General features: G+C 47.9%; 1 protein-coding gene across 1 annotated transcript in view; it reads right to left on the bottom strand.

Moving 5' to 3' along the window:
- TRRAP (transformation/transcription domain associated protein) overlaps window positions 1-10,881 on the bottom strand; it is a 118,782-nt gene that overhangs the window by 74,271 nt on the left and 33,630 nt on the right. The window contains 8 exon segments of the mRNA XM_081337953.1: window positions 1,602-1,748; window positions 3,060-3,170; window positions 3,622-3,756; window positions 3,846-4,004; window positions 5,965-6,171; window positions 7,756-8,022; window positions 9,058-9,186; window positions 9,324-9,522. Of these exon segments, the coding sequence (XP_081194079.1) occupies window positions 1,602-1,748; window positions 3,060-3,170; window positions 3,622-3,756; window positions 3,846-4,004; window positions 5,965-6,171; window positions 7,756-8,022; window positions 9,058-9,186; window positions 9,324-9,522 (1,354 nt within the window).

The raw sequence follows: 10,881 nt of genomic DNA on the forward strand, positions 1-10,881 counted from the left end.
TGCCCCAAGAATGAAGGAATCTCTCCCTTTCGACATGTGTCCTTGGAGGCAGAAGGAAAAAAAGATCTGACAATTTCCAAAATAAAAGAGCTACGTTCAATTATTCAGAGCGGGAGAGAGCAGCCATAACCCATTTTTCTAGTCTATGTAATGGCACTTCCGTTTATGAGAAAGGAAAACCACGGGCCCAGCAGGGGTGGAAAGATTCCTTTTGATCTTAAGTTTCTTCCAAAGCATACGCAGAAAACATCTCAAGTTCACGAGGGAGGGAGGGAGGGAGGGAGGGAGGGAGGAAGGAAGGAAGGAAGGAAGGAAGGAAGGAAGGAAGGAAGGAAGGAAGGAAGGAAGGAAGGAAAAGGAAAAATTCTGAGCGAATGAGGAGGAAGGAAGGGAGGGAGGGAGGGAGGGAGGGAGGGAGGGAGGGAGGGAGGGAGGAAGGAAGGAAGGAAGGAAGGAAGGAAGGAAGGAAGGAAGGAAGGAAGGAAGGAAGGAAGGAAGGAAGGAAAAGGAAAAATTCTGAGCGAATGAGAAGGGAAGGAAGGAAGGAAGGAAGGAAAAGGAAAAATTCTGAGCGAATGAGGAGGAAGGAAGGGAGGGAGGGAGGGAGGGAGGGAGGGAGGGAGGAAGGAAGGAAGGAAGGAAGGAAGGAAGGAAGGAAGGAAGGAAGGAAGGAAGGAAGGAAGGAAGGAAGGAAGGAAAAGGAAAAATTCTGAGCGAATGAGGAGGAAGGGAGGGAGGGAGGGAGGGAGGGAGGGAGGGAGGAAGGAAGGAAGGAAGGAAGGAAGGAAGGAAGGAAGGAAGGAAAGAAAAATTCTGAGTGAATGAGAAGGGAAGGAAGGAAGGAAGGAAGAGAATTGTAGTTAAACCACAAAAGTATACCCCAAAATTCCAAACTCAAATTCACATTTCAGAGTGTGTAACTGTAATAAAAGCTCATCCTTTAAAAGAGAAAAAGAGAGTGGGGGGAAGAGAACGTGAGGGGAAGACAGAGAGAGAGAAGGAAAAACAATTAAGTCCTTTGGGACTGAGCTATCAATAGAAACCTGGAACGTCTGCATGGAACACAGGTGGCATTCAAACTATTCTGGGAGGGAGAACGAAGCTACCATGAAAACGTCTAAAGGCCGTCTTCAGGGACAATTCTCTGCAAACACGACCCTTTTTAAAGAGTTGCATTTTGGGGGGGGGGGGGAGGAGGACAAGCCACTAACGTCTCATCCATAATATTCCATCTCCAGGCCTGGCTCTTTTGCTTCCCATTGGCAGCCGCCAACTTACTTCATCCGGCGTCCAGGAGGAGGACGAGCGTTAATTATTTGAGACGATAAATCAATCCCATTAAGCGGAACATTTTCCAAGTCGTGACGCCCAATTAAATTGGCAATTAAAGAAGCTAACATGACATTTCGAGATCTCTGCTTCCGTCCACAAAGAGCGTCCCACACCACCACCTCTTTTGGTTTTCTCCATCATTTTTAAAACAAACCGACACACACACACACCCTGGACGCCGCACGGCAACTCATAACGACGAGGCAAGGTGGTTTATGGAGCACTTAATTACGCCGAGGAGGCCTTTCCAAAGGCAGCGCGCGGCTTACCACGGTCATTAGCAGCTTATCAAACCACTGCAGTTTCAGCTCCGACTTGGGCCACATGTCCGGTCGTGAAGCTGTTTTCAGAAGGTTAACGCAACGCCGGGAGAGCAGTTCTCCCGGAGAGCCGGCGGTGTTCGAGTTGTCATTCACCTGGCAATTAAGCAAGAACGATTACCCGGTGGCAAAATATCTGTCGTCATCGTCATCTTTCAGACCTCGTTAATATTTTTAAGGCCATCCTCCCTCCCCCCGGTCGCAGGAATCGCATTTTAGGTCTCCGAAAAGAGAGTCCTGGAGATGCCCGATTAAGGGGAATGGCCTTCAACCCCCCTGAATCTAAAAACGTCACCAAACCGCAGAGGTGGGACAAACATCTGTCCTGGAAACGGTATCTCTTGGGCTAAGGTAGAACGTAGAAGGGTAGGATCGGAAGGGACTTTTGAGGTCTTCCTAGTCCAGGGCTAGGCAACCTTGGCTCTTTGATGACTCGTGGACTTCAACTCCCAGAATTCCTGAGCCAGCCATGCTGAGGAGAACTGGACAGGTTTCCAAGCTGAGCCATGCTGGCTCAGGAATTCTGGGAGTTGAAGTCCACAAGTCATGAGGGGGCCATAGTTCCCTCATGCTGGCTCTGGAATTCTGGGAGTTGAAGTCCACAAGTCATGAAGGGGCCAAAGTTTCCCCCTTGCTGGCTCAGGAATTCTGGGTGTTGAAGTCCACAAGTCATGAAGGGGCTAAAGTTTACCCCATGCTGGCTCAGGAATTCTGGGAGTTGAAGTCCACAAGTCACGAAGGGGCCATAGTTCCTTCATGTTGGCTGAGGAATTCTGGGAGTTGAAGTCCACAGGTCATGAAGGGGCCATAGTTCCCCCATGTTGGCTCAGGAATTCTGGGAGTTGAAGTCCACGAGTCATCAAAGAGCCAAGGTTGCCTACCCCTGTCCTAGTCCAACCTTCTGCTTGAGCAGGAGATCCTCTACCATTCCAGACCAATGTTTGCCTTTTGAGAACCTCCAGGGATGGAGCAGCCCACAACTTCTGGAGGCAAATCGTTCCCATGGGTTAATTGGCCTCACTGTCCAGAAATTTCTCCTTAGTTCTAAGCTTGGATCTCTCCTTGATTGGCTTCCATCCGTTACTTCTCGCCCTGCCACTTGGGTGCTTCGTATAGAGGTAAAGCCACACACACACCCTTATTTTTTTTATTAACCAGAGCTCCTTGGATATTGCCCCAGCCCTAAAAAAAACGTTGCAATGAAATCCAGAGCTAAAGCCGCAATAAGCAAATCCAGAGAGAGGGCGGTGGCAATGCGAGTGGATTCGCCTGACTTCCTCTTTCTCTGCTTTGGGAAACGAGGAAATATTTCAGGTCTCCCTTAAAAGGAAAACAAGAAACTGGCGCTCTGACACTGATCAAGCCAGACCCCCCACACACACATTCCCTTCGGAAGACAACTCTTACCTGGCAGGCAATTCGAATCAGGAAATTGATCACCGTGTCGGTATGTTGCTTATCGATAGACTTGGAGAAAAGGGCATCTGCTCCAGAAAGAGACTGGCTCCTTCCGAACACCTGAGAAGGCGGAGGACACGCAAAGGGTTAGCCCGGGTGTCAGAATCACCAGGAGACTGTGAGTTCTAGTCCTGCCTTAGGCATGAAAGTTAGTAGGGTGACTTTGGGCCAATCACCAGGAGATGGTGAGTTCTAGTCCCGCCTTAGGCATGAAAGCCAGCTGGGCCATTTGGGACCAATCCCCAGAGGCAGTGAGTTCTAGTCCCACCTTAGGCATGAAAGCTGGATGGGTAATTGGGGGCCATTGACTCCCTCTCTCTCCCTCTGCCCAACCCACCTCAACCGGGCTGATGTGGGGAGAAACAGTAGGAGCGATTGATAAAAATAACCCCAGGTGGGATTAAAAAGAAATCAAAAAGGGATCAAACTGCTCTAGGCTCCTCTGGAAGGAGCAGGAGTCCAAACGTCCAGGAAATGGAAGCTGGGAGGCCACAAAGGCCCAAATCCTTACTGCACTGATGGCCCCGGTCGCCGTTCGGAACCGCTTCACTTCCTGGCCGGAATCCACCGACAGTCCTCTTTTCACCCCAGAAGAAGCGGTACTCATGCCCTCGCCACTGGCACCCGGGTCCATGTCCGAATCCGGCTTTTGGGGGGGGGGAGAGAAAGGAGAGCTCAGGGATCGGGAATCGCTCCGGTGAATTCCTTCCCCAATCCTTGGCAGGTGGGATTTACCTGCTGATCTTTGATGCGCTGCAGTTCCCACTTGATGATCACCTCGGCCAGGTCCACAGCCAGCTTCCTCTGCTCGATGGTCACGCTGGGCGTGAAGCCCAACCTCTGCATGGCGCTCACCATGTGCTGTACTAAGTGGTGCCTCACCGGGTAGTAAACCTGAGGGGGTGGGGGAATGCACGGAAGAGTTTCCGTGAAAAACGTGGCTCAAAACTCAATCCCGCCCTGGCCCTCGGCTTGTTAAAAGAGCTAACGAAATCCCTTTTGAAGTTATTAAGATTCGATTGGATTCGATGAGATGGCCTTTCTTGCCATTTTGTTCCCCTTGGGCACAACGGCACACATTAAAAATGCAACTCGGTTGCTTGCTCTCCAAGAGTATACATACCTAATACCCATTTAAACATACTATGGGCAACACTGGTATAGACCAGGGATAGGCAATCTTGGGTCTTTTATGACTCGTGGACTTCAACTCCCAGAATTCCTGAGCCAGCCACGCTGAGGAGAAATGGAGAAGTTTCCAAGCTGAGCCATGCCAGCTCAGGAATTCTGGGAGTTGAAGTCCACGAGTCATAAAAGAGCCAAGGTTGCCTACCCCTGGTCTAGGCCTAGGCCGCTTTATGACTCGTGGACTTCAACTCCCAGAATTCCTGAGCCAGCCACGCTGAGAAGAAATGGAGAAGTTTCCAAGCTGAGCCATGCCGGTTCAGGAAGTCCACAGGCCATAAAAGAGCCAAGGTTGCCTACCCCTGGTCTAGGACTAGGCCGCTTTATGACTCATGGACTTCAACTCCTAGAATTCCTGAGCCAGCCATGCTAAGGGGAAAGGGGGAGGTTTCCAAGCTGAGCCAGGCCGGCTCAGGAATTCTGGGAGTTAAAGTCCACAGGCCATAAAGGGGCCAAGGTTGCCTACCCCTGGTCTAGACCTACCCCCTTACATGCAAGCAACATATACGCAGGAGACCCCCCCCCATACCGTTTCAGACAGTCTCTTCTTAAAAGAGAACGGACGATCATTTTTCTGAAACAGTCTAGGGTCTCCTGCTTGAGCAGGGGGTTGGACTAGAAGACCTCCAAGGTCCCTTCCAGCTCTGTTATTCTGTCCTTCTACTGTTCTTCCGTTAAAACGGTGAAACGGGCAACGTCGTTGTACAGTTACAACTGTTTCGGGGGAAAAGAGAACGGTCTTTGATCCCTGAGTGAATTCAAGCAGCCGGCAAATTTTATTTATTTATTTATTTTATTTCCATTTATATCCCGCCCTTCTCCGAAGACTCAGGGCGGCTTACAAGCTTAGCAGTAGCCTTCATTCTACGTATATGCCTGCTTATTAGGGCTTTCGCACACACCCCCAAGCGGCATTATTACAAAGTCAGCTTATTGCCCCCAACAATCTGGGTCCTCATTTTACCTACCTCGGAAGGATGGAAGGCTGAGTCAACCTTGAGCCTGGTGGGACTCGAACCTGCACTAATTGCAGGCAGCTGGTGTTCCTTAAGGAGGCATTAGCCCACTGCTCCACCAAGGCTCAATGCGCCACACTTAGTCCTTTTCTTTGCACTAGGGAAGACCACAGCATTATAAAGGGGGAAAAACACTTTTGGGTTTTAAACACTCCGTTCGAAAAGCCTCCGGCCATCAGAGCATTTTCCGTTTATTTGTGACTCCCTGGAGCTCACTAACAGCACGAACCCTGGGATATCGCAACCGTCATAAATGTGAAGCCACTGCCCCGCGTCTGACTTTTGATCACCTGAACAGTGCTTCCGCGGTCATTAAGGGTGAAAAACAGTCATATGTCACTTGTTTTCGATGCCGTTGTGACTTCGGTTGCTAAAATGAACTTTTTGTGAAGTGCAGGACCACCTGTAATTCGCTGGGCTCCTCCCTCGCACCGGGTCCCAACGGCTGGTGACCCAACACCGAGGAAATTACAGGGAGAAACCCACCCTGCCTATGCAAAGGCAAACCCGTTCTCCATTCACACATGCGCAATCCTAGCAAATTTACACGCGGTCATTCAGTTCTTTTTCCCCAGTTGTAGTTTCGAATGCAACAACGCGGGCGCTCCGAGCTTGCGTAGCGTTTCCTGCTTTGCCGCCACCGAGTTCCTTACCTTGAAGTGCTGAACGATCAAGTGCAGGATATGGACCAGCTGAGGCACAGTGTGGCCTTCTTCCACGATGATCTTCCTGGTCCAGTGTGTCAACATCTGGTGGCCATCCTCCATGCGAGCAGGCACCGCAGGGGTCAAGATAGCCATGGCTTGTCTGACAATGATCCGAGCCTCCATGGCGTGAGCCTTCAAGAGACTGTGGAACACCTGGAGAGGAGGCAAGGTAGACGTGATGGCAATGGGTGGGGATCTCAAATAGGTAGCTTTTACCTTGAAACAGAATAACAGGGTTGGAAGGGACCTCGAAGGTCATCTAGTCCAACCCCCTGCTCAGGCAGGAAAGCCTATACCATTTCAGACAAATGGCTGTCCAGTCTTCTTCTTTAAAACCTCCAGTGACGGAGCACCCACAGCTTCTGGAGGCAAGCTGTTCCACTGGTTAATTGTTCTCACTGTCAGGAAATTTCTCTTTAATCCTAGACTGGATCTCTCCTTGATAAGCTTCCATCCATTGCTTGTCCTACAATCTGCTGCTTTGGAGAATAGTTGATCCCATGTTGTTAAGCTAGCAACCTGGTTGTTAACTGCCCCAAAGAAGAGGCAGTCAAGCTATTCTCCAAAGTGCCCGAAGGCAGGACAAGAAGCAACGGATGGAAACTAATCAAGGAGAGAAGCAACCTAGAACTAAGGAGAAACTTCCTGACAGTGAGAACAATTAACCAGTGGAACAACCTGCCTCCAGAAGTGGTGAATGCTCCAACACTGGAAGTTTTTAAGAAGAGATTGGACAGCCATTAGTCTGAAATGGTATAGGGTTTCCTGCCTGAGCAGGGGGTTGGACTAGAAGATCTCCAAGGTCTCTTCCAACTACATCATCATCATCATCATCATTCATAAAAGATGAAACTCAGTCAACTGAACACTCAACTTGACTGGCACTAATGGTTAACACGGGTTGCTGCCAGCATCCTGGGTAACAACCAGGTATCTCCTTAAAATGTAAGATGTTCCGAGTAAGCGCAGTTTTTTGTAGCTTTGCTGGAGTTACTGCAGGAAGCTACAATTTCTTGATGTATTTTGCAAACTTTTTGGACACAGTTCCCAGTGCCCCGATGACAATGGGTTATCACCGTTACACATTTCATCCATAATTGTGTGGTTTCAATGGCCAGGTCGCAGTGGTGGTGGTATTATGCCTAGACTATATTATGCCACTTGGGGTGTGTGTGAAAGCCCTAATAAGAAGGGCGGGATATAAATGGAATTAAAATAAAATAAATAAAATAAATAAATATACATAGAATGAAGGCTACTGCTAAGCTTGTAAGCCGCCCTGAGTCTTCGGAGAAGGGCGGGATATAAATGGAATTAAAATAAAATAAAATTAAATAAATTATTATTATTATTATTATTATTATTATTATTATTATTATTATTATTATTATCTTGCTTTGCTTGTCAGAACGTCACAAAAGGAGATCACGTGACCACAGGGATGCTGCACCGGTATGAAAAAATGGTCACAAGCCATTTTTTTTACAGTGCCGTTGTAACATCAGTCACTAAGTGAATCGTTGTTAAGCCAAGGGCTACCTGGAGCAGAAGATGTGGAGAGACGTGGCCCAGAGAAAACACCAAGAACGGGACACAACTAAACGGACAGCACCTTTAACAGGACGCCTATCGTCATATTTCAGGCCCGTCATCATGTATGGAAAGGAAGCCAAAAGCGGGACCGGATAAACCCGGAATTGCCGCAAGGGCTGCCTCCCGTTCGCCCCAGACATATACCTGTAAGACGATCTTTTTGTGAATGGCGAATTTGGCAATGATGTGAGCCAGGAGCAAGTGCCCGCTGTATTTGCAGGCCGGGTCCACGCAGGCTTTGGAGAGCAAACAGGGCCAAGCGAAGGTCATCAGGCGCCGGAGTTTGCTGTTCCGATTCTTGTTGTTGTCATGAATGTGGTGTGGGGCATGTTCAACCAGCAAGGTGGCGAACTGGAGGAGGTAAATCCTGAGCGAATCCAGCATGTCGGCTTGCTTCTCTGGGTCCAGAACCTGAATCGCCCAAAGGGAGGGAGAGAAATGTCAAGCAGGAGAACCTAAACCATTTCAGACGACTGGCTGGCCAGTCTCTTCTTCAAAACCGCCAGTGATGGAGCAACCAGAACTTCTGGTGGCAAGCCGTTCCACTGGTTAACTGTCGTCAGCTGTTAGGAAAATTCTCCTTAATTCCAAGTTGCTTCTCTCCCCTTGATTATTTTCCATCCATTGTTTCTGGTCCTGCCCCCTGGAGCTTTGGAAAATAATTCTCTCTCTCTCTCTCTCTCTCTCTCTCTCTCTCTCTCTCTCTCTCTCTCTCTCTCTCTCACACACACACACACACACACACACACACACACACACACACACACCTTTCTGGTAGCCCCACACATAATGAAACACTGCTATCATGTCACAAACACACACACCCAGTCCTTCTTTTCTCCAGACTAGCTAAACCCAAATCCTGCAACCATTCTTCATATGTTTTAGTCTCCAGGCCTTTAATCATATGAGTTGCTCGTCCAAAGTCCCAACGTCTTTTTTGTAAGGTGGTGACCAAAACTGGATGCAGTATTCCAGGTGTGGCCCTACTAAGCTAAGGCAAGATAGATAGATAGATGGTAGAGATAAAAGATAGAAAGATAGACAGACAGACAGATATGATGGATGGATGGATAGATAGATAGATAGATAGATAGATAGATAGATAGATAGATAGATAGATAGATAGATAGATAGATAGATAGATAGATAGATAGATAGATAGATAGATAGATAGATAGATAGATAGATAGAGAAAGGTGATGGATGGACCCATAGATAGACAGACAGACAGACAGATGATGGATGGATGATGGATGGACCGATAGATAGACAGACAGACAGACAGACAGACAGATAGATAGACAGACAGACAGATAGATGATGGATGGATGGATGGATGGACCGATGGACCGATAGATAGATAGATAGATAGATAGATAGATAGATAGATATAGAAAGGTGATGGATGGACCCATAGATAGACAGACAGACAGACAGACCTACCTTTGTTATGAACACGCTGGTGATACTCTCAGGGTTATCGCCTTCAGGATTGGGGGGGCCCAGAAGTTGCTCCCCTTCCCCCTTTTCAAAGCTGTACAGGAAAGCAGGATTCAGAATGTACTGCAGGACCTGCCAGCCAAAGGAAAGACAAACAAAATAATGATAAAAACCTGCCCAGGCAACCCAGAAGGGAATCAATGACCTACAATATTAGGAAGACCAGGTCTACGTAGATAAAGTCCCGGCCAAGTTGCCTTTGGCTTCACCTTGGCCTTCAGCTCATCCCCGAAATTGAGGTCGCTGAAGTCGACGAAGCGGAAAAACAGCGCCCTCTTTTGGGCAATGGTGTAATTTTTGGGGATGTCTTCCTCCATGTACTCCTTCAGGAAGGTCAGGTTGCAGAGGAAACGGCCCGTGAAGGCCCGGAGAAGCTGGAAGAGCAGCTCGATGTCGTTGTAATTTCTCCTGAGGGTTGAGAGGGGAAGCCCAGATGTGAAAACAACGCAAAGCACCGCAGGCTGAGGCCTGTCTCGTTCATGAGGGGGAAGGGGCAAGGGAGGGAAGGGGGGGAAAGGGGGAGGGAAGGGAAAGGAAAGGGAGAGGAACGGGAAGGGGAAGGGAAGGAAAAGAGGAAGGGAAGGGGAAAAGAAAGAGAAGGCGAAGGGAAGGGGGAAGAGAAGGGGAAGGGAAAAGAAAGGGAAGGGGAAGAGAAAGGGGAAGGGAAGGGAAAAGAAAGGGAAAAGAAAGGGAAAGGAAGGAAAGGAAAGGAAAGGAAAGGAAAGGAAAGGAAAGGAAAGGAAAGGAGAATTAGGAAAGGAAAGAAAGGAAAGGAAAGGGAAGGGAGGAAAGGAAAGGAAAGGAAAGGAAAGGAGAATTAGGAAAGGAAGGAAAGGAAGAGGGAAGGAAAGGAAAGGCAAGGGAAGGGAAGGAAAGGAAGGAAAGGAAAGAAAGGAGAAGGAAAGGAAAGGAAAGGAAAGGAAAGGAGAATTTAGGAAAGGAAAGGAAAGGAAGGGAAAGGAAAGGAAAGGAAAGGGAAGGGAAGGGAAGGGAAGGAAAGAAAGGAAAGGAAAGGAAAGAAAGGAAAGGAAAGGAAAGGAAGGAATTAGGAAAGGAAAGGAAAGGAAAGGAAAGGAAAGGGAAAGGAAGGGAGAATAGGAAAGGAAAGGAAAGAAAGGAAAGGGAAAGGAAAGGAAAGGAAAGAAGAATTAGGAAAGGAAAGGAAAGGAAAGGAAAGGAAAGGAAAAGGAAAGGAAATGGGAAAGGAAAGGAAAGGAAAAAGAAAGGAAGGAAAGGAAAGGAAAGAAAGGGAAGGAAAGGAGAAAGAAAGGAAAAGGAAAGGAAAGGAAAGAAAGGAAAGGAAAGGAAAGGAAAGAAGGAAAGGAAAGGAAAGGAAAGGAAAGGAAGGGAAGGAAAGGGAAAGGAAAGGAAAGAAGAATTAGGAAAGGAAAGGAAAGGAAAGGAAAGGAAAGGAAAGGAAAGGAAAGGAAAGGAAAGGAAAGGAAAGGAAAGGAAAGGAAAGGAGAATTAGGAAAGGAAAGGAAAGGAAAGGAAAGGAAAGGAAAGGAAAGGGAAAGGAAAGGAAAGGAAAGGAAAGGAAGGAAAGGAAGGAGAATAGGAAAGGAAAGGAAAGGAAAGGAAAGGAAAGGAAAGGAAGGAAGGGAAGGAAAGGAAAGGAAAGGAAGGGAAGGAAGGAAAGGAAAGGAAAGGAAAGAAAGGAAAGGAAAGGAAAGGAAATAAGGATAGGAACTTGGAAAGGAAGAAGAAGGAAAGGAAAGGAAAGGGAAGGGAAGGAAAGGAAAGGAAAGGAAAGGAAAGGAAAAAAGG

The sequence above is a fragment of the Vipera berus genome (assembly GCF_964194415.1).
Source record: "Vipera berus genome assembly, chromosome: 13".
Taxonomy (NCBI): Eukaryota; Metazoa; Chordata; class Lepidosauria; order Squamata; family Viperidae; genus Vipera; species Vipera berus.